The sequence below is a fragment of the Mesocricetus auratus genome, unplaced genomic scaffold (genome assembly GCF_017639785.1).
Source record: "Mesocricetus auratus isolate SY011 unplaced genomic scaffold, BCM_Maur_2.0 Super-Scaffold_100018, whole genome shotgun sequence".
Classification (NCBI taxonomy): Eukaryota; Metazoa; Chordata; class Mammalia; order Rodentia; family Cricetidae; genus Mesocricetus; species Mesocricetus auratus.
Window position 1 is genome coordinate 48880727 of NW_024429199.1, and position 23778 is coordinate 48904504.

A 23778-nucleotide genomic window follows, 5' to 3' on the forward strand; every position below is an offset into this window, starting at 1 on the left:
TAAATGTATTTTATATATGATTATTTCTTTAAATAAGTACCATTAAAATTTTCACCCAGCATATCTGAATGTCTTGTATATCAATGGTATTGTATGCTACATGCGTTTGTAGGAAATCTCGAGTATAGATGATGATGTCATGATTACTTACAACTCAGTTAAATATTGTGTATATCAAGTCAGTGATCTTGCCATAATATTTTTACATTCTGTCAACAGCACTTGTGGAAACAATAGGGCATCTTGAGAAATCTCCTTATATATTTTATAACTTGTACTTACTTTAACATTAGTAGTTGTGTGAGACATGAACACATATTTACTCACCCCAGATAGAGAATCAACAATAGTCCAACTTGTTGAGCCCCTGAGTTTTTTGGGAGTTACTTAGAGGACTATGAGGAGAAATGACCCAAAGACAGCTGTGTTACAAAAAGCTTATTCCAGCATGTATGACGACTCTTGAAAACGGAAACCCTGGAGCACACCACACATCTCAACAAACCAGAGTGAAACTGCTCTCTGCCTCTTCTGCATAGCGTCTGAGAGTGTCCCTCTGCAGTCCTTACTGCTGTGTGTGTTTGTGGAGGCAGGGGGCCTAAAGAGTCAGGTCAGTTTTAGGGACTTCCTTCCTGAGCTCAAGGCCCTTTCTTGTAGGGATGGAATGTCTGACTTCCCTTTAGCAGACTCTTTTGTCTTAATGTGCTTTCTTCCAAGATGGAGGTTTTCTCTCCTAGGAAATTGTTAATTAAGAAAAGTGTCTTGCAACTTGATACCACAAGTTAGGTTGACTAGAAATACAGAAATGTAAACATTTTATAGCTCCTTTTAGAAATGTGTCAAGTACAACAAATACAGCTAAAAAGGGCTATATATGGCACAACCCCAGTTTCAGTACCTCTTAATTTTAAGCTATGAAGTTTTTTAAAACAACAGATTTTTCTTCATTTTTATGTAGACAGCTTTCTTTGTAAATTTAAAATAAGACCGAAATGTCTTTGATACTTGGGATTTTCAAGAGTTATAAACACCCTTTTTCAGGAATGTATAATAATGGTCCATATTTGTTCATTACTTTATGATTATAAGCTTCTTCCCTGCATAAAGTCAGAGAGTGTTCTCAGTTCAGGGTAATTTTCTTTCATCTGCAAATCTCTAAAACAAGGTTACCAAGGAAAGAAACCAGTGTTCAGTCTGTACCGCTTGGTTATTGTAATTCCACCACTAAGGGCCTTGGGATAATAGGAGAGATTAGAATTTGAGTTCTGAAAATACAGTTTTGATTAAAACAAAACAAAACAAAAAACCAAAAAGGCAAAAAAAAAAAAAAAACCCAAAAACCCCTCCTTTCATGTGTTCCTCCTTATCTTCTTTCTCTTTGTTTCCCGTTGGCTTCGTGCTGTGGATCAAAGCCAGGACTGAGTATGATAGGCAAGCTGTCTACCACAGAGCTAGCTACATTTCTAGCCTCTGTGTCAGTAATGTTTGAGTGGTGTATCACTAGGCCAAAAGGAATACATGGTGCTTCCATGTATTATGTAGATTCAGATAGTGTTTAACAAAGGCTTGGGCAGCTTTTTAAAAAATAGTACATATGAATGAAAGGAAAACTAAACTTTGTATTTCATTCTTGATTGCAACGGCTGCTCATGAGAGTTGTGCCTTCTGACCCGGTGAGCTTCTCTGACACAGCACTTTCTTTTGCAGCAGACTGTTACCGACCAGGAGCCCACTTGGAGTCAGGGGTTCTTAGTGTCTGGCAGGTATATCTGCTCTACTTACACATTCCAGAGCTCCTCCGTGGCCCATTCTCCCTGGGCACCCCTTCATGCCTGTTTTCTTTTGTTGGCTGAAGTCCAGGTCCAACCCCTGCTTCAATCATTAGGAAATCTCATACTTGATTATTTGTTTAATATTATTGGGGCAGGAGGCACATGCCATGGTCTGTGTACGTCTGGAGGTCAGAGGACAATTTCACTGAAGGGAAGGCTACTACATCCATTACTTGACAGATATGGGCATGTTGCCATTTCTTGATAACAATCTGGTGAATCAGTGGGATTGTATGTACCATTAACATGATTTCCTTATTTTCTAGTTGCATATGGGATACGCATCTCTTTAGTTTTCTCAATTAGATCAGAAGAAAGCAAGTGTTCTTTCCTGGTCAGTGTCTGGCCCTGGACCTGTGGTGACGAGCACATTCACTAGCAACAACATATCCAACTAATCAAAACTGATTTAATATTCTTCACAATACATTTCACCTGGCCAGTGTCTAGCATGGTAGAATAGTAGCAGCAAGGTGCTGAACCAATTAAAACTGATGAACAATGGTAAACAATATGTCTCAATCTATCAGCAGGTAATTGGGAGACTAAAGTACTTCATGTGCATAAATACTGCACTCATGCCATGAAATGACCACGGCTTGTTCTTTTTTTCCATTTCATGTTTTGAAGAAGAAAGAAGATTAGACATTGATGAGAAACCTCTAGTTGTACAGTTGAACTGGAACAAAGATGATCGGGAAGGTAGATTCGTCCTTAAGAATGAGAATGACGCCATTCCAGCCAAGGTGGGAACAGTCCCCAAGTCTGATGCCAGCTGCAGTCCAGGGCTGGGTGTCTGGACAGGTTTATGTTCTGCCGTGGGAACTTGTCTATGCTTTCATCCTGTCGTCCTTCCCTCCTAGAACACACTTAAGAAGCAGATGTTTTTACCTGAGTCACCTTTATTTCCCTTGGTCACCCAGTCGTCATTCTTTGATGTTTCAAAGAAGAGCTCTGTGTGCTTTGGAGGAAAAGCTGATGATGAACTTGTCATATCCAAGTTCTAAGATCAGAATTGTTCCTGTAGGAGATAAAAGGGATGGAATGTTGGGTACCTACTTTCATGTGCAGCTTCCTAAGCCACAATTTAAAGCGTTTCCATACCACATGGGTAAGATTAGGAGTCAGGAAACCTCGTGGGCTTCTTTGGGTGCTGTAATGGGCTGTGTCTCAGTTGCTCTTCTGTTGCTGGGATAAGATACCCTGACAAAGGCAACTTAAAGGAGAAAGGGACAGTTGGATGGGGCAGTCCTGGTGGCAGGAGCTGGGGACTGCTCATCATACTCCCTTGATGTGACTTCAAAGTGTAGTTCTGTGCTGAATTGAGTGGCGTATTGTGCACTATTTTGGTGTTAACAAGTGGTAGCAAATACTGAGGCGGAAAATACCTTTTAATTTTCCCTTTGTGAAAACACTGTTACTGTATAGCAGCAAGGAGCTTCCTGGTGTCTTGTGTCCATATTGTGTGCTGTCCTGGATAGCTACACAGATGTGCTCTTGGCTTTCCTCATGGGTGGGTTCTTGCGGCTGACACGTGTACAGTAGAATGGGCCCATGGCTTTACTGTTCATGCTTGATACCCTGACTTCATCTGGCATGAATGACTCCCTTCTGTTTGCTTAATACTGTTCTTTTTTCATTCTCCTTGTAACTACATAGGTTTTTTTCCATACCATACCATAACTATTTTTTTCTTCTTTATGTATTAAACTACTTAAAAGCAATGTAGTTTTGTGTGTTAACAGGCCAAGTTTGTAGGTTGAAAATTCAAACTAAGAAAAGCAGCTAATAAACAAGGTATGGAAAATAAGTCAAGACATTTTTCAGAAACAGGTACAACTTTGGTTCAGGAAAACCAGCTTGTAACTACTGCTGACATTTCGTTTGCAGCTGAAAAAATACTCATTCAGTAGACTCTCACCTGCATATTTTCACTAGATCCCTTTCTCTCAGGTTACTTTATAGTAACTTTTTTGAGATATTTTTTGGATTTGTACCCTATTTTCTTTTTTTTAAATGTACCTGTTTTCTATGTGAATTTGGGTTTTTGTTTTCTTGTTTTTTAAGTTGAGGGGTTTGCAGTGAAGTGTGTGCCCCTTGAGTGTGCAGTCACTTGGTTGTGAGAGATTGTACATGTCACTTTCAGTTTAGTCAGGCTATGAAGTGTCCCCTCCTCAGCCCTTACTGTTGGAGTGTGTGCACATGTTTGGCTTGTGAGGTGAAGGCAGCCGCAAAGCCCGGGCATGGCTAGTGAGCTAATGATGCTCCTTTTACCAGAAGGCTCAGAGTAATGGACCCGAGAAGCAGGACAAGGAAGGCGTTATCCAGAACTTCAAGAGAACTCTCTCAAAGAAAGAAAAGAAGGAAAAAAAGAAGAGGGAAAAAGAGGCATTGAGACAAGCCTCTGATAAGGAAGAAAGGCCTTCTCAAGGGGATGACAGGTAGGTCTTTCTGGAAATAGTTTGGTCACTCACTGCGTGTGCTACAAACCAGGTGTGTATAATACAGCAAACTTGACTCAATTACGGGTAAACGATGGCAGAGCTGAGTGAGACTGCCAGGCTAATCAGGAACTGAAGTCCTTCCATGTATAGCAGGTATCAAGTGGGGAAGGACTCCTCTTTTTAGGTATATATTAGTTAACATTGTTTTTCCTGAGCAGACCAGCAAACTCAGTTGTCCCTATGTCTTCAGCTAGTCTTTTGAAACTCTTGTTTGTGCTTTTGGTCCCAGAGGCAATTGTGGTTCCTTATTTAGCTCCTATAAACTGACCAGAGTTGGCAGGGCTAGGTAGTCAAGCAGATTTTTTTTTCCCTTTTAAATTTGGATGCTCCTTGGGCATTCCTGTCGTGTCGCAAAAGCCCCATTGTAGATGTAGCCTCTGATGAGGTGATACCTGTGTAGCTGATTGTGAAGAGAAAAAGTTTGCATGGAAATACTGGAAAGCATCCTAGAAAAGGAGAGTTTAAACATGATACTTTGTGGCTTGTTTCTTTCCTTGGTTTATTTTATGAGAGGTATATTATTTGCTTTAGAAGATGAACTATTTCAAAGTGTGACTTTTTTGAAATAAATTATTTTATGACTACATGTTGATTACAACTATGTTGATATTGTTAGAGTTTATTTAAGTATTTAATATTTAAGGTTTTTTCCCCATCATACCTTATATTCAGTTTCTACCCATCATTTTGTATAGTTGATTTCCTCTGCAGAAAATTTTGGAGCAGTATCCCTAAGAAAATTTAGTTTCAGGAAATTTTGTTGAATCTTTTAGGTGTTAAAAACAGTCATGCAGCTGGGTGGTGGCGGTACATGCCTTTAATCCTAGCACTCAGGAGGCACAGGCAGGTGAATCTATGTGAGTTTGAGGACAGGCTGGTCTAAAAATTGAGTTCCAGGACAGCCAGGGCTCCACAGAGAAATCCTGTCTCAAAAAAAAAAAAAAAAAAAAAAGAAACAAACCCCAGAACAACAACAGAAACCCCAAAATAACTATGCTATTTAATTTATATTCTTCAAGATTTCCTGTTATTTTAAGTAAGGTTCTTAAATATTGCTTCTTAAACTTGAAATGCTGTGCTGTAATATCATTTGTTAGGTTTTAGCATAATGCTGCTAAGAAACTGAAACATATTGTATACATCTTTTGCTTTTTTCATTTGTACATGACAGTTAACTTGTAAACTTATAAAGTTTTACTTACAGATTTCTTAGTCTATTAGTTTCTATTTGAGAGAAACTGTGTATGGTTTGTTTTGCTGTTTTTTGAGACAGGGTTTCTCTGTGTAGCTCTAGCTGTCCTGGAGCTCCCTCACTCTGTAGACCAGACTGGCTTCAAACTTACAGAGATCTACCTGCCTCTGCCTCCCGAGGTGTGTGCCCACATGACCAGGCTGAGAAAACTGTACTTTTAATTTCATGGTAATTGGCACATGGTGGCTAGTAAACAAAAATCAACAGACTTACAAGGGGGCGGGTGTAGATAGATATTTGCCATTGTGCTATTTGTATTTCTAAGAGGAAAAAAGTTAAAATATTGTTGGTGATCTCTTTTCTTGCAGTGAGAATTCTCGACTGGCTGCTGAAGTTTACAAAGATATGCCTGAAACCAGCTTTACGCGAACAATTTCTAACCCTGAGGTGGTTATGAAACGGCGGCGGCAGCAAAAGCTTGAAAAGAGAATGCAAGAGTTTCGGAGCTCAGATGGGCGGCCTGACTCAGGTACAGAGAGAATTGTCTTTCTCCATATTCATTGTAAAAGGTATTCAGTTACACTTTTGTATATGTACTTCTAAAACTAAAAAAGTAGGTGAAGTTGCCTCTTAGTAGCAAATGTATCCTATGTATGTCTTACATAGAATTATTCTCACTTAGAGACAGCGTTAGTCGCATGTCCTTACCAGCATGGCTCTTCTCCCCTACCCCCTCAACCCAGAAAGTGCTAGACATATACAGAAGACAAGACAGATAATTACCACAATTTTTATTAACTCATTCTTCTCTTTCATTACGCATTGCCCTATGAAAAGTCACTGGGTATTTCTACCCAGTATGCCAGACAAAGACTTACAGCCATTATTAAGAGAAAAGGACCAGCATTGTGGTATGTACGTACACTCAGTTTCAGGAGACTGAGGCAGGAGGATTGTTTGAGGCCAACCTAACTACATAATTAGACTATCTCAAAAATAAAAACTGATCTTTTGCTAAGAACACTTCCTTTTTTATAAGGTTGTAAATAGTAAAGAAAATAGTCTCCTAAAGATTCAAGTACTTGAGCCTGTAACTTAGTACCTCCTCAGTGTGTTTCAAGTCCAAAAGTACATTGGTTTAGGAAGTTCTGCCAGCATAGTGGCTCATGCCTATAATCCCAGCACCTGGAAGCCTGAGGCAAGAGGATTGCTACAAGTCTCTGAGGTCAGCCTGGGCTATGGTTCCAGGCTAGTCTGGGCTACAGACTACGACCACATCTCAAAGCCAAAGAGAATGAGCAAAGGAAAAAAAAGTCCCCAGGACAAGGAGGAGAAGTAGCAGAAAATCAAAGCAGAACTTGCCTACCAAAGGAATGAATGTTACCCAAGAAACTCCAGTAAACTAAATATGATTAGGAAAGTAGCTGTTTACTAAGGACGCCAACAATTCAATGTTTTTGTCAGCTTTTTGAAAAAAGATTTATAGTAGTGTGTGTGTGCATTTGCACATGTGTGTGCTGCCATCTGGAAGCCAGGAGAGGGAGTTGGTGTCTGCAGAGGTCTGAGCTACCCATGTAGTCTGGGAAATGAACCTAGGTCCTCCGAAACCGCTTTAATAAATCCCTGAGAAAAGTGTACCCCAATAGCCTGCCTATTATGGCTGCGTGCTAGTCTTTGAGACTGGGGACAGAGCATGCCGGGTACCTACCACCACTTGTCTGAGCATGATGAGAGAGGCTATAGTTTTCCTAGGATTTGCACTCAAAGTTTTAATGATGCAACTCTCCTATTCTTAGCTGTGTTTTGGAGTCTGATCAGGTAACCAGGCTCACACAGGCTTTGCTCCTGAACTTGTAAAGCATTTGTAAACAACACCTTTAAATAACAGATATATTCCCTTTCTAGGATGTTGTCAAAAAGTGCCTGATGTATTTCAGTTAGTTGAGTTGACTTTTAAAATTGCAGTTTCCTTGCTGATTTTACCTTGTGTTGCTGACTCTCCTATTTGTTTTAAATTTTACTTATTGACTTTGTATTTGCACATGTGAGTGCAGGTGCACACATACACATGTGACAACCCCGAGGAGTTGTTTCTCTCCTGCTACTATGTAGAATCTGGAGGTTGAACTTGGACAAGGTCATTAGGTTTGTTTGCAGTGTCTCTACCACTGAGCCGTCTCACCAGCCCATGACACTCTTGCTGTTTTACAGTGCTGTCTTTTTCTTCTACTTCCTGAATTGACTTCTTTCCTTCATTCATCTGCTTGTTTGTTTCCTCTTGAAGCCACTAATTATTCTTCTGAGTAGACCTTTGATGTCCAGTACTTCAGTCATTTCATTATTTGCAGATTTAGTAATTGAGGAGTTACAGGCGTTTGTAGGCAGTGTGTTGTTCTATTTTTCTATTTCTTGTGTTTCTGTTCTGCAGTTTGCAGACACATTAGTGTGGTTCAGGGATTCTTCTTTCTTCTCTCTTCTTTCTGTTGTTGTTGTTGAGACAGGGTCTTACTCTGTAGTTCTGACTGTCCTGGAACTTACTATGTAGACCAAGATGGTTTTGAACTCACAGATTCACCTGCCTTTGCTTCCTGAGTGCTGGGACTTGGAGCACAAATTCTAATTAGTTTTAATAATAAAAACTCAGTCAGCTATGGGGGGGGGTGAAAGCTGAAGAATCAGAAAAGCAGAGCATCCAACCCCACTACAGCTCTATCTCTGTCAGTGCTCAGACTGAATGCCATGAGATCCTGTCTCCTCCTACCTTGTATTCCTCTCTTCGCCCAGCCATATCCCTTCCTGTGTCCTCCTCCTCAGTATGGGGATTAAAGGTTTGTGACTCCAAAGTACTAATATTAAAGGTGTGAGCCACCATTGCCTGGCTGTTTCTCTTTTAGATTGCATCAGTTTTGTGTAGCCCAGGGTGGCCTTGAACTAACAGAGATGTCTGCCTCTGTCTCTCAAGTGCTGGGTTTAAAGGTGTGTGCCACCACTGCCTGGCCTCTATGGCTAACTAGTAGCTTAGTTCTGCACTTTGTTAGATCATAAACAAATGTCACCACAGTGAGTAAAGGCTTGTGTCATCATATCTGGCTTGGTTCAGGGTTTCTTAATCTTAATAGGAAAGAAATTATGAGAGTCAAATTGACAATAATGTGGTATATATCTATTCCACTAAGAAGGGAACATAGAAACAACAGAACACCTGAGGAAATCCAGATTGCCCTTCCTATCTCTAGACCCCTTCAAAGACTATACCTTCACACACCGTTTAGCTTACAGTGCCTAGGATTGGAATAGCCCCACCATGGTGGCAGATCCCTCATGGAAGTCTTTGGCCTTGAGTACCTGAGGTCTTCTGGTTCCTAGCTCACTTTTGAAACATTGAGTTGTTAAGTGGATCTAATGCTTTGCTTCAGGTGAAAGTTTAAAAAGTCGAAGTGGAGGGAATGGTCTTGTGGGGTAGAGGTGGCTAAGGGAAAGTTGAGCAGTAGATGAGAACTGTACCACAGACTTACTCCGGGCCCTTCATCCCCACTTCTGGGCAGTAGAAGCCAGCCCCAGGTTGGTACTGATGGATTTGTACCACTGTAGTTGGGACTTCAGTGCCCTTTTTATAAGTGATTGTGACTGTTAGCAGCTTCTGTCATTGACTTTAAATGAAGATGAAATCAAAGATGTAAAAACATTTTTTTCCAGGTGGAACATTGAGAATATATGCAGACAGTTTAAAACCAAATATTCCATACAAGACAATCCTGCTGTCTACTACAGACTCTGCAGACTTTGCTGTGGCGGAATCTCTGGAGAAGTATGGTCTAGAAAAAGAGAGTCCCAAGGACTACTGCATTGCCCGGGTATGGACTGTGATCAGTACTATTCATGCTAAGACTGTGGTGTGTGTGTGTGTGTGTGTGTGTGTGTGTGTGTGTGTGTGTGTGTGTGTGTGTGTGTGTGTGTTCACTCCCATGCATAACCCCCTCCATTTACAAACACAAGAATAATAAGTAAACGTGATGAAAAGTAATGAATGTTCTAAGATAAATTGAATAAAACATAGCCCAAAGTTGTTCTAACAAAAGATAACGTCATCATTAACATCTTGATAGACACTCTTCCAATTTATTTTGTACATATATTGTATGAGTCAGAGTTGCAGAAGAGTACAACCAGTTTATATGTGTGCAGTATCACAGTGCTGCATGTTGGAGATACAGAGAACCTGGTGGCTGTTCAGTCTAAGATGTGGGGATCTGTATACATGGAGGATTCAGGAATGCAGCCCCAGTTTGAAGAAGGTCTGAGAGCTCTCTGGAGAGTCCCTGCTCTGATCTTGTGTTGGAAGATTTGAAGAAGCTCAGGTGGTTTGTCCACAGGCAGTGACTGCAGTGATAGAAGCTTCTGTCCACAGAGTGGGGCTTGCATGTGCTGTCTGCTTTCTTCCTCTTCGTTTTGTTTCATCCGAGCCCCCAACCTGTTGGCACCACACTGGGGCTGATCTTTCCCACATCAGTTGGTAGGTCGGCCAACATTGAAAATGCACTTACAGCTTACTCAGGGGTGTGTTTACTCATCTCTCAGTCCAGTAAGTTGACATTCAGGATCAGCCATCAGAGGTAACATAATTGTATTTATAGTAAAATCTGATTTAACAGTCACCTGCAGCTCTTCAGAGGTACTCTACCTACTTATGACTCTAGTTATCAAGGAGTATAGTGATTGTTTATATCCTAAAATTGATTTTGTAACATTAAGTAAAATGCAGCAGATTTTCTATTTAGCCATGAACTAATTAGAAATTCTTAACTTCTGAGCCAGTTGTAATTATATACTTAATTATTGCAGTATGTTTGTCAGTAGTTTTGTCTTGCTTTGGAAGGAAGGGTTATTCTGGCTCGTGGTGGAGGGTGCGGCCCTTGCAGTAGGAATGTGTGCAGCTGGAGTGTGAGGCAGCTTGTCACATTTTACCCATGGTGAGGCAGAGAAAGAAATGAATCCTAACAGATTTCAAAACAAAGATGGCACTGTGTTTTATTACAGCAAGTGATTTTAGAAAGAAAATACATTGTGTATGTGAGAGAGAATGGAGGCTGGACTGACTTTGGTGTCTGTGTTTGTCGCTCCCACCGTTGTGAGCAGGCTTTCTCTTTATGAACCTGGAGCTACTGTCTCAGCTAGACCAGCTCATGGGCTTCAGGATCCTGTCTCCTCTGCCCCAGCACTGACGCTACAGACATGTGCCTGTTGTTCTGTCTTAATATTTTTATTCTTTAAGCATTTTCTTGAATGCATATAATGTAGTTTGATCATATTCACCTCCCTGAGCCCACTCTCTCTTCTAACTCCTTCCAGATCCCCACCCCCTCTTGATCTTATGTTCCTGCTTTTTATTTATTTCCAAATAGCCCACTTGGTTCAATTTGTGCTTCAGATACATTTATTCATGGGTGTGGAGCTATTAACTAAGCATTATCAGTCTACCAGGGATCATTTCCTACACTCCGTCTCCCTCCTCCAGAGCCATCCACTGTCCATAGCTCATTAGCCAGGGATGGGGCTTGGTATGGAAGTATTGACTGGTCCCAACTGATGCTGGTCTTGTGCAGGCTCCACCAGTTCCTGGTGAGTTCCTGAGTGTGGTGGTCCTGTTCTATTCAGAAGACACCCTTTCAGGGGCCATTACCCATTGAGCTGACCCATTCCTTATCATCTTTATTCTAGTTTCCATATTTAGATCAGCGTACTCATTTTAAGCTAGTATTTATTTTGATTTTTTTCTTTTTATTGGGACGCCCAGTTGATGTAGCAGCATTGCAGAAAGGTTTTGCTTCCTCCCTGTGAATGCTTTGTTCAGTCACTTGCTTGACTGTTGGGGCGGGGGGCAGTTTGTGCACTCTGCTCTTTATTGATCTGCACATCTCTTTGACCTGGACTGTAAGTGTCTAACATTTGAAATTTGGCATTTGTTCCATTGTTTGACAAAGGGAAATTTTTATATAAATCTGATACTAATATTCTGTGGAACTACATGGTTTGGTCTATGGTAATAAACTTTAACATTTCCATCTTAAACTAAGTGACTTGTTTTTACTGTTAAAATGAGAATGTAAAGTAACCATTTTCTCAGGGACCTAGAGTTACAGAAGCAGACTATGAGCTTTATTGACAGTCTTTTTGAGCTTGATTTCTACAGAGGTGCTCCTTTACTTCCCATCTTTTGATCTAGTCAGCCAGCTTTCTTCAGCAAGCTTAGGCAGCCTAGTTAATATTTACCTGAATTAGAAATGCATTATATTCTCAGCTTGCCATAGTAAACTATAGCTGTTTCATAATCTTTATTAATTTTAAATATTCAGATAATTATTTGTTAAGTATTTAAGGTCTTCTTTTCTGTTTGTTAGGTATTCTGCTAGTTAAGAGCTGCCCCTGCGAGAGTTTATAATAGTGGAGGGAGCCCAAAAGGCAGGAAGTAGAACAGCAATGGGGTCTTCATACTAGAGAGTGGTCTGTGATGCATGAAGCATGTGGCCTGGTCGGTGAGCTCTTAGTAACACCCATGCATCTAAAAAAAATGTGGCCTAAAAAATGAGTGACACAGATAGAGACAAAAGAGAAAATTGAAGGTCAAGTCTTGACGTGGTAGAATATTGAATTTAATTAAAAATACTAATAAAAAAAGATGAGGTTAGCTTAGGGATATTATTCCCTTTCCTTTAAAACTAATTGAAAGACTTGTGGAGAGGAGCAATAGATTTCTACAGAATTGTTTTGTCTGTAAGCACAATAATAGGTTTGCACACTAAGATCTGTTGTGTTAAGTTGAAAGCAGTACCTTGGCTTCTTGTGTTTCTTCACACTGAATCAGAGTGAAGAGTGTAAGCCGGCAGTGTCTGTAAGGCATCAATCCCATTCCTCTCCATGCACTCCTCGTGGGCGAATAAGACGCTGACTATAGTAAAGATGCATAGTAAACAGGAGCAGCATTCTTAAGAGTACAGTGAACACAGTATCTTCAAACAGTTGCCTGGAAATAGTTGTTGAGTGGTTATGTAATGTACCTAAACAGTCTGCTTAAATTACACTGTACAGTTACCATAATAAAAACTGTCTTGAGTTGTAAGTACATTAAAGATTTCAGATTTTATAAATTTGCTTTATAAATATTTGCTTGATTGTGAAAGATGGAGTAGGGACTGGGCTGCAGGGGACTGCAGTAAAGGAGTTCTCTTTCCTTAAGAAATTGCTTGAAGGTTAACTATTCTATGGTTTTTCCACGTGATAATTTGTTTGAAACCATTTCCTATACTTTGTTAATTCTTTTTTTCTTTTCAGTGATCAATGGCCATTATGTATAGTGCTTGATGAGGTTTTTGTTTGTTTGTTTGTTCAGCTCTTTCAGAGCAGTGCTTTCAAGATAGATACAGGACTGTACCAGTCCTCAGGAAGCAGGGAGGTCATAAGTTTGAGGCCAGCCTGGACCAGAGAGTCAGACCAAAAATAGCAACAGTCCTTCTTTTGAGTCCTTGCTGATTTGCTTTTGTATTCATTGTATTGTTAATTATCTTTTCATTAGGTTATGCTTCCTCCTGGAGCCCAGCATTCTGATGAAAGAGGTGCTAAGGAAGTTATTCTTGATGATGATGAGTGTCCTTTGCAGATCTTCAGGGAATGGCCAAGTGACAAAGGTAGAGCTTAAACTTACTCTTCGGGGCTTCCTCAGTAGTCCACCTAATGAGAGAGAGGGGGAGGGGGTGGGTCACACTCAGCTCATCCGAGTGTCCTGTGCCGATGACATGGCAGGTGAGATGCCACACTACTAGCAGTGAAAGACCTTAGTTACTGATGAGCTGTCAAACAATGTCTGTACTGACCACATGAGTTAGGTGGTATTTGAGCAAGTTTGGTAGGACAGGAAAAGTACCCTATACCCGTTTTAGATATAGGCTGAGCAATCCTTAGTGGAAATACTCAGGACGCAGAAGTGGTTCAGATTCCAGAACTTTTGAGACCTGAGTGTGTGAAGATGGAAACACGTCTGAGCGTTACCTTCTTTTATGTTCACCTTACACACAGAGCTGCATATAATTTGATCCATAAGTTTTAATGTATTGGTGTTTGACCTGCTACCAAATTGTAGCATTTTGGACTTCAGGTGTTTGGTTTATGGATGCTCAACTTGTAATGCGTGCATATTTGTCCCTGTTCAGACATTTCCCTCTGTTTCAAAGCAGCAAAGTGTTTAAAATTGTGCTTTTGATGAAGTATAGTTTCTAGCATTAAGGTTGATACAGTTGACTTTCTAGGTGAGTGCCTTTATGTTAATGAAGACATAAAATCCTTGCTAGTCATATCTAATAATTATATAATATTCATACTGCATCTAGAGCGATAATTTAAAAACACAAAAACCCTAAGAATAATTACTAAAATACTTACTCTCCACTATTCTAGGCAGTTATAAAAGTTAAGCCTCATTTTGAAAGTGGTTTTGAATTTTGAGTTAATTCTTTTGGGTTAAATAAAAATCAGATCAGCTGAGATGTTTGCGTATGTGTATTTGTGTGAATGTTGATAGGTCTATCTACAACTGCAAGTTCATTTACTTGTAAACTAACCTGTTGTTTACTAGCATATTTTTCTCTTTAGTAGATTAAAAATAATTTCTGCACATTGTTTGTTAGAGACTAGACTAGTTCATCCTCCACTGAGTAAGTTAGTTATCAATTGGGTGAACTTTGCTCCTCTACTCTTTGGCAGATGTGATTAAAATACATCTTCTTGGTAATGTTTGGGCCAATGGTTGTCAGTCAGTGATCATCACCCACCAAGTTTGCTCCGTTGATAATTGCCATTGTCACCGTTCTAGGGATTTTAGTCTTTCAATTGAAGAGGAGGCCACCGGACTATATCCCAAAGAAAATGAAGAAGCATGTTGAAGGGAAGCCGCTGAAGGGGAAGGATAGGGTCGACGGGTCTGGCTATGGTTCTACTCTTCCTCCTGAGAAACTGCCCTACTTAGTAGAGTTAAGTCCAGGTGAGAAAATTGGCCATGTCAGGAAATAAATGTTTTTAGCTGAAATGTTTCTACTTTCTAATGTATTATTTTTAAGTATCCATTTACTTAAGAAGTGTAACATTCATAAAATGACAATATTTTTCAAAAAACCAAGAAAAAAAACCTTAGGTCACAGAATACATTAATTATACATGAACATAGAGAGTTCACGTGAACAAAAATGAATCTAACACAAGCTTTAAAGTATGAGTAACATTTAAAAGTTTTAGATAGCCAGTTACTTTTCAGAAAAATTTTCCGAAGTGTCTTTAGTTAATGTACTAAAACAAATTGAAATTTGCTCTTCCTGGCACCAGTCTGTGTGTATGTATGCGTATGAGGGAGAGAGATTGTACTGTTAATTATGATGTATGTACAGTGTTCAAAAGGAATGTCCTTAGATTTAATAGTATATCTTTGAAACTTATCTTAGTAACTAGTAGGGTGTTTTAGAATAACATCATAAATTTATATTCACATTAATCTTTTAATTATATTGCTTATAATATTTTTATAGCTAAGGGTCTTGCCATAACTTAGTCACCAGATAGGCAAGTACACTGACACTCTTTAAGTGTTCCATGTAACACACATCCCCATGTAGTATGTATTTGCATGTATGTGCTCTTCACGACATGTTTATCAGTCAGCTAAAGTTACATCATTTCTAGTTTAGTTAAGATGCTGTTATGTGACCTGTGTTATTGAATATGATGAAGTCACTTCATCTACCTCCTCCTAGTTGGGAACTAAAGTAAGAGCCATTAGTAGTTAGAGGAAACCAGCACAAAAAGAATACATTGCATAAATAATATATGGCTCCTTGGTCAGGCTTTTTCTTCCCTCCTGTAGGGGTGAGCCCCACAATGTTTAAGTTTGTATCAAATTTAAATCTTCTATTTAGACTAAAATGGGAATTGTAAGGGTGAGCCCCACAAAGCTATCCACCCTAAGGGTGGGGATAAGGAAATTTAGGACAGGTGGAGATAAAAGGAAGTGAAAGAGAAACGAATCCCTCTTCTTCTCCTCTCTTCCCCTGGAAGCCTGACACGCTTCTGACTCCCCAGCCTTTTGTGTGTAAGCTCTTATTCTGGTAAATAAATATATTATATTCCCTATTGCATTGACCTTCCACATTACCCTCCTTTGGTTTTTAATGTTCATTTTTATTTCTAAGGTTGCTTATGCTTCACCCAGCTGGCTATTATAATTAACTAGGGATTAGATATGTCTTTTGTGGTTCAGCAGTCTTAGGAGATAGCTGAGTTACATTGATGCAGAATATAATAGTAGTGCTTTGAAAGCCACTGTAATTTGTAGCCATCACAGTGTGGTTCTAGGGGAGTAGTTTTATTTTTAATTATGCTTGAGGACCTGTTTTCATTGCTGAGCAGTTTGTGAGGAATTGATCACTGCTGCTTTTTCCTTAGTTCTGTGACCAGGAAATTCATTTTGAAGTTTTGTTTTTCACTGTGAATTAGAACACCCTGTGTTAAGGAGCAATGGCAGAAACACCATTGGTTTTTACTGAGAATTTTAGGCTGCCTTTCAAGTATGGGTTCATTAAAATGTTGCATCAGAGCTGGTTGGTGATGTTGCACACTTTTAATCCCAACACAAGGCAGAGACAGGTGAATCTCTGTGAGCGTGAGGCCATTCTGGTCAATAAAGTGTCCCAGGACAGCCAGGTCTATACAGAGAAACTCTATCTTGGGGCGGGGGCGGTAATTGCATCAGTTGTAGAACTTATTTTTAACAGTTGAAGAGTCTTAGTTGTTAGCAGTTGATAGTGCTTTTTAAATGTATAGTAGAACATAGATAATGGTAGATAGCAGAGAGGCTGTATTAGACATCATTCTGGGCCTTAGAGATAGAATAATAACAACACAAGATTAAATCCAACCTCATCTTTTAATTAGTGCTTCCATTCTGACTGCTTAGTTTTTATTTGTCTCTCAGACAATCATATGCATATAATGTTTTTTTTTAAAAGATGATAGACTCTGAGTAAAGAGTAATTCTGTACTACTTTTCATCAAATACTACAACATAATTACATTTTCACTAGTATGTTTCTTAGCACTCTGTTACCTTTGGCAACATTTAATGAGACCCTTATATAGACTTGGATATGAGTAAGACTGTCTCTGATGCCAGGTGCACACAGGTCAGTGTCAGTGTCAGTGACTCTCCAGGCCCACACTCCCTTCCAAGTTCTCTGGACAGTTGGGAAGAACTGCCTTTATTATTGCACAGGTACCCAGGGTGAGGAAACATTGCTTTTATCCTAAAGGTAATGGTTTTGGTGGTAGGGCTGAGTGCTAGAAATAAGGTCTTTTTGCATCAGAACTATGCCATGATACCTTTTTAGATCAGATTGCTGAGTGAATAATGTTCCATTATGAGAAGTATTCATGTGTGCTGATATGTTGTGAGTGGATGAGGAATATATTTCCACTGGGCACATTCTCAATGTGGAAGACCTGCCAAGGAGTTTCTGAGTTGCTGGTATATTTACAGTGTTGTAGAAGAGTGGGAGTCGGTACTGACTTTCCTGTGTTCTTTGAGCAGAAGGAGCCAACCAAATGGGGTGGGAGTCTCCATTCAGGTTAACTCCTGTTAACACAAGCTGTCCTGCTGCCTGGTGACTCACCTGTTGTCCTGCTGTTTTCCTTAACAGTCTGCACAGGTTTCTAAAACACTGACTGGGCTCCACTGTAGTCTTTTCTACACAGCTCTCAGTGCTAGTGGGTAAAATCTGCCATTTCTTCCTTTGAAACATGTCACTGAAGCTCACCCTGTGCCTCTCTTCTCCTCCTTCCCTCTCTCACCTGTTCTGCATGGTCTCTCTCCTGCTGCTGCCGCCTTCACCTGGGCCCTGCCTTGTCCCTTAATCCCAGGGAGAAGGAGTCACTTTGCCTACTGCAGCTATCACACTTACGAAGGTAACGCTATGCTTAATACTACTTTTGTAATCGGGGCACTAACAACCTCTTAGGTAAACAATGTTGACCGAGCACACTACGTATAAGACGTGCAGCATGTTCTCTTTCTTTTTGTATCTACTTAGTGCCCTATGTCCAGCCCCAGGTAATTTATTGGAAGCTTTTCCTGCTGCTTTCATTTCCCAGGTTCATTTTGGGAAGTGAATGTAGGCAGAGGATTGACTAGAGACTGTAGAGACTGCAAACAAAGGGCCTCTAAGAGCTCTTGTGCTGTGTTTGGTTTGTGTCCCTTTCATACCTACAGGACAGGCTAAGCATCCCTCACTCCAAATTCCAAATGTCTTAAGTGCTGATGTGAAGACACACAGGGAAGCGCCTCTTGTAATGGGCATTCTAAATATGCTGGGTGCTGTTTCCTGTAGGCTGTGTGTTAAGGTGTATGTTAGTTGGTCATGGAATTCATGTTTAAAGGCAGGTTCTATCCCCAAGGTATGTGGTATATTAAATATATGTGAATAACACAAAATTTGGGGAGAAGTTACAATCTGAAACTTGGCTAGGGCTCTGGTAGCCTATTGTGTCTGGCCTGTAGTGCTTCAGATGTCATACTTTTCCTTGGAGAGGCAGCCAGGTGCTGTGGACAGTTGACTGTGTAGAGTGCTCCGTGGAGATGGGAGACAACTGGAATGGAGGTTGAGGGAGCACCCATACTACTCCTGTTTGTGCTCGTCGGCTTCCAGGCCAGCGCTGGAGGTGGCTGCCACTGGGAGGAAGTCAGAGGCACCGAGCTCTTCCAGCCGCCCTCACTTGCCACCTCCCTCAGCTTGGACTAGATGCTCTGTCATCCACTTGTCCTGTAGCTGTTAGATTCTCTGCACTCCATACAAATTTGTCTATGCATACAATCAAGTGGTAAGAAAGGAGAGACTGGGAAAGCAAGCCCTGACTCTGTTGGTATCAAAATGTCAAGTTTTTTTGTTTGTTTTGTTGTTGTTGTTGTTAGCTGCAGAAGAATGTGGGTGTGAACATTGCTCCTAACAGACATGTCTTTGGTGTTCCTGTGTCTTTGACTCACATGGCAACTTACTTTGTTCCTTTGTAATTCATATATGTTATTTGTGTGGCTGTGTTGTATTCTTTCACTTTTAGTATAACTGGTTGCTCTAGAACATTAATTATTAAGGAAAGCTAGTGTGGCCTACCTACCAAGGAGCTTGGAATTGTTGGGGGCCTGGTTTGTTAACTGCCCGTGACAGTCAAACACAGTAGTGAACATTCCAGGAGGAGAGGAGTCCACTTCCTGGAAAAGCCTACAAAGCTTTTGTTTTCTTCTTGAGACAGGGTCTTAACATGATGCTGGCTTTAGAAGTCTCTTCCTTCAGACTCCGTACACACAGTGCTGACATGAATCAAGCTAATCAATGTCTTTAATGTCTCCTTGGAGTCCAGAGTTTCTGTGAATAATTAGAGGTGAAAAGATTCCAACCCAAAGGAAAACAACATTGATAGGCCATTTGGGGAGGTCTCTGAGGCATGTATACTCGGACATAGTTCAGTTTCATCTTACTTCACCCAGATGTTCGATTTGATAATATTTCAGGAATGTAATATATCAGCACAATGATACTTTTTATACCATAAAACTAAAGTTGGTTCTAGAGAACTTAGGTGTTTATGGTGTCTTTTGTTTGTAAGAACTGAGAGATTTTAAGATTTAACAGTCTGTGTACACACCATAGTCCTCCAAACTTCTGAACTTCTCAATGCTAACATCTGATTCCAGTGACTGAATATTTGAGTAAATTATTGAAAATTACTTGGGCAGTCATGAAACAAACTGGGGAGACTCACACTTGCTTTCATAAGGAAGCCTTGCTTGGTGTGTTTGCAGCCTGTACTCAGTGTTGCAACTGTAATGGAAGCCTGGAATTGTATGTTAATTCTTAGGTTCTGTGAGGTGCATTTATCTTGTTGACTCTGAAGAAATACTATTACTACAGATGGGATACAGTGGGTGGGAGTGAGTGGGCTAGAGGCCAGCAATGCTGCTCCCTTTCCTGATCCTTACCCATCACAGAAAGTCAGGCCTGTGGTAGTTACCTCCATGTTTTCTTTAAAGGACACAGAGTTGGGTGGGTCCGGAAGCAGGGATAATCTGGATGAGTTGGTGGCATGAATATGATCAAAACGTGTGAAATCTCAAGGAACAAATTAAAAAAAATAAAAAGCTAAAGAGGATTCCCTTTCCACCTTTGACCCCAGTTTTTCTGAAGGAAGTTAAGCACTTATTTCAGTAGCATTTCTTATCAGTGGTACACCCTGGAGCACTTGAGATTTAGACTGTGATTCTGGAGGTCTGGGTGAGCTGGGAGGGTCGCACAGTTAAGGCATTGTAGTACTCACCTTGTATTGTGCTGCGAACTTAAGGGTGCATGGCACTTCTGCCCTGCGTTGAAGTAGTGGCTGATGTGGCCTTACTCTGTGTTCTCACTACAATTCCGTCTGCAGAGGCACAAAAGGAATTTCTAGGGTAGTGTGCTGGGGGAAAAAAGTTTAATTGGAAAGTGTTGGGATTAATGACAGCATTTTGTACAAACAGAAGCTAACTGGTGTCTGTGTCTGTGTGTTGCGGTGTATGATGTTAGTTGGAGAGTCCTGGGAGAGGAATTCTGAGAAGTAAAACTGTACTGTCCTTAGTAAAATGACTTGTTTGTTCCAAACACAAGGTCATTAGACCCCACAAACAGAGCCCAATGTCCTCTCTTCTCACAGATGGCTCTGACTCCAGAGACAAGCCAAAGTTATACCGCCTTCAATTAAGTGTGACTGAAGTCGGGACAGAGAAGTTCGATGACAATTCTATCCAGGTACTTGCTGCATAAGCCTTTTACTGTCATTCTTCCTATCAGTAGTCAATAGCACACGTCAAGGAACCAGCCTCATAAATGAATGAAAAGGATAGACCTTGTATTTAACTCTTAAGTCACTTTCTTCTGCTTTAGTATAGAGAGAACATGATGTTCTTGTGTCCAGAATGCACCTCCAGAAGTGTGTGCTGCTGCTGTAACATTCCTGTCTGCTTACTTCTGTTTAGGAAGCAACGGTGCTGGTAACAGTTGATAAGTCTGTCTTAGGATGACTGTGCCTGCTCTCAGTCAGCATTCCCTGAACATCTTAAGAACTTGAAGTAGGAATGTCAGCATTTGACGTTGGACTTGACTAAATCACCTTTGCTCTTTACTTATTATTTCTGTATAGTAGTAAAACGGTTGGGTTTGTAGCTCTGATTCATATGATTCATTAGTTCTTAACACAGTAAAATGTAAGTAAGGTTTTTTTAAAATAACAGTTTCCTCTATAGATTCATCTATTCATTGCATAGTTAGTGTTTAAGATGATATGCTTTGTGTGTATGTTGGGGTGGGATCCTGGGGTTGGAACCCAGCGTCTCATGGAAATTGCCAAGGACCATACTACTGAAGTACTTCCTGAGCCCCAGTCATATGATTAATAAAGCAGAGTTACAGTATGCTTGAAAAAAGTTGTTAGATGTTAAAAATGTCCAGCTATTTTGACATAGTTTTACACTATAAAAGAAATCCACTTAAGAAAACAAAAAATCCAGGGCTTGCTAGTCTGCATTTATCACGACAGAACTTGAATTTTTTTAAGCACTGTGTACTTGATGGTGGAACTGTCTTTTCCTTCTCTTTTCAGTTGTTTGGCCCAGGAATTCAGCCCCATCACTGTGACCTCACTAACATGGATGGAGTGGTCACTGTGACACCCAGAAGTGTGGATGCAGAGACGTACGTGGATGGCCAGCGCATCTCGGAGACGACCATGCTGCAGAGCGGCATGACAGTGCAGTTCGGCTCCTCACATGTGTTCAAGTTTGTGGACCCCATTCAGGACCACGCTCTTTCGAAGAGGTCTGTGGATGGAGGCCTGATGGTCAAGGGCCCAAGACATAAACCTGGGTGAGTGTGATAGACCAGCTTAAGGATTTTAGAGTGCTTTGGCTATAAAGTAATTTCAACTAGATGTACACGTTTTTTTATTTTCAGTTTTTATTGCATTGTTTAAAATTTTCTCTGTGTATTTGTGTGTGCATTTGTGTGTGCCTGTTCCTTTTCTGAAGGTGAGAGGATTTTTATAGGAGTGGGCTTTTTCTCCTGCCTGTGGATCACATTCAGGTTGTTACGCTGTCAAACCAGCAAGCACTTTTACTCACGCCCATTTTCCCCATCACTTATGTAAAACGAAGGGTCTGGTGATACACATGGCGTAGTGCTTAAGAGCAGTTGCTGTTCTTGCAGAGGACCCAGGGTGAGTCAGGCAGCTCTCAACTGTCCGTACTGCCAGTTCAGGGATTCTGCTGTGGGTCCTACACACATGTGTTGCACATACATAACATGCAGGCAAAACACCTATGTACAATAAAAATAAAACCTTTAAATACCAAAGTGAAGTTTATGGATTAGGAGTTTATTTTAAATTTGGATTGGTTTTGAAACAAAAAAAGATTCTGACATAATATTGACGTTGGAAGTTCTGCCAGTTGTATTAAAGTTTCTTACTTGTAAAGCTGACCTGTGATTTGAGCCATCACCCTACGTAACTAATAGGATTTAATAAACCGGATTTAAAAAACCGCCCTCCTCACTCTAGTAACACAAGGGGCTGTCGGGGAGGTGCATCTGTATAAGAATTCAGAACATTTTAGCTCCACCTAGTGTTTTCATGAGGTCTTGTAATGTGGTCTGTTATGTTAAACCTTTTTTTTTTTTTTTTTTTTTTGTGAAGAGTAACTTTTCTTTTGTCAATTATTTTGGAAGCATACATTGTTAAGCTACTTTGTTATCTATTGTATAAGTTAACAAGATACTGATTTTGGAGAAATGACTGCCATAACTCTTATGTTATTTACAAAAAACTTCTAAGTCCACGGAAGTGTAACCTGCCCAAAGAATATAAACATAGGCCAACCTACAAACTGGTGTGTGGGTGGACTCTCTGTGCTGCCCCACCTACATTTTGTTTGGTTTTTGTAACCCCAACTGGCCTGGAACTCAACTGTAGACCGGACTAGCCTCAAACTCACAGAGACCTAGTGTGTCATTGGTTACCTTCACAGATCTGACACTTTGGACCAGGTAGTACTATTCAGAGTTAATGGTTTTTTTCTTCAGTGTGGACACATAGTGACATGCACTCATTTAGGCAAAAGGGTGTTTGAAGTTCCAAGTGAAGTATATGAAGTGTTTCTACTTTCTCACTATGAGTTGCAGGGGTTTTTGTTTTGTTTTGTTTTTTTTTTGAGTCCAAGGTGACTTCGTACTGCCTTATACACCATCATGTTATGACCTTTAGCTGTAAGAATCATACATACCCTAGTACTCAGAACAGAACAATGACATATATGTATTCATTGGATCAAGACTGATAGGTAAATAATTCACATATCAGCGTATCATCACACTTCCTGAAGTACCCAAACTGATGGCTTAGAGACAGTTACACACAGAAAGTTAATGACCATTTAGTATGATATTGCTTATATTGCAAGATATTTCATGTTCTTAGAGAATTATATAGAGGAATTTCTAATAGAAAAATGATTTGAATTTCAACATTGCTTACTTGTTTCAGTCTAGCACTCAAACTTTGAAATTAAACCATGTAGTTCTCAGATGCTAGAGCAATCCAGAAATAGCCATTGCCTTATTCTTGTTGGCTTGCAGGCACCTTTGGGACTCTTTTCTCCTTGGGTTGGAACCGGTGTGTTGCATGTGCTCCTCATCTGTGCCTGCCTCACCTTTGCTCCTATTGAAAACACGATTTTTATATTGAAATACGGTTTTTTTGTAGTATTTTAACGTTTTTATTTTCTTTATGTGTACAAATGTTTTGCTTACATGTATGCTTGTTTGATGCCTACAGAGGCCAGAAGAGTGTGTTAGATCCCCTAAAATTGGAGCTATAGATAGTTGTGCTGGTAATTGAATTCAGGTTCTTTACCAAGAACAGCAAGTACTCTTAACCATGGAGCTGTTTCTCCAGCCCCAGTTTTGGTTATTAACATGTGGTTTTAAAAACAGGGTCCAGGGCTGGAGAGATGGCTCAGCCGTTAAAGGCTAGGCTTACAACCAAAAATATAAAACGGGCCTGAGGATGCTTAGCATACTTCCTAATAAAAAAGTTCACATATTTAGTGTAGCTTTTTAAAAAAGTCTATATGCCAAAATAAATG

The 23778-nt window shown here is 40.2% G+C and overlaps 1 protein-coding gene across 25 annotated transcripts in view; it reads left to right on the forward strand.

Moving 5' to 3' along the window:
• Afdn (afadin, adherens junction formation factor) overlaps window positions 1-23778 on the forward strand; it is a 115211-nt gene that overhangs the window by 36927 nt on the left and 54506 nt on the right. For 15 of the 25 annotated variants that reach the window (XR_005881846.1, XM_040758237.1, XM_040758236.1 and 12 more), the window contains exons 3-11: window positions 2463-2578; window positions 4110-4273; window positions 5897-6057; window positions 9225-9382; window positions 13099-13210; window positions 14392-14559; window positions 17481-17525; window positions 20298-20392; window positions 21243-21505. Coding sequence is in view for 24 of the 25 variants with exons in the window: in XM_040758237.1 (XP_040614171.1) it covers window positions 2463-2578; window positions 4110-4273; window positions 5897-6057; window positions 9225-9382; window positions 13099-13210; window positions 14392-14559; window positions 17481-17525; window positions 20298-20392; window positions 21243-21505 (1282 nt within the window). In the remaining variant the exon portion in view is untranslated. The remainder of the gene's footprint in view (window positions 1-2462; window positions 2579-4109; window positions 4274-5896; window positions 6058-9224; window positions 9383-13098; window positions 13211-14391; window positions 14560-17480; window positions 17526-20297; window positions 20393-21242; window positions 21506-23778) is intronic. The other 10 variants (XM_040758238.1, XM_040758250.1, XM_040758251.1 and 7 more) reach the window with 5 other exon arrangements.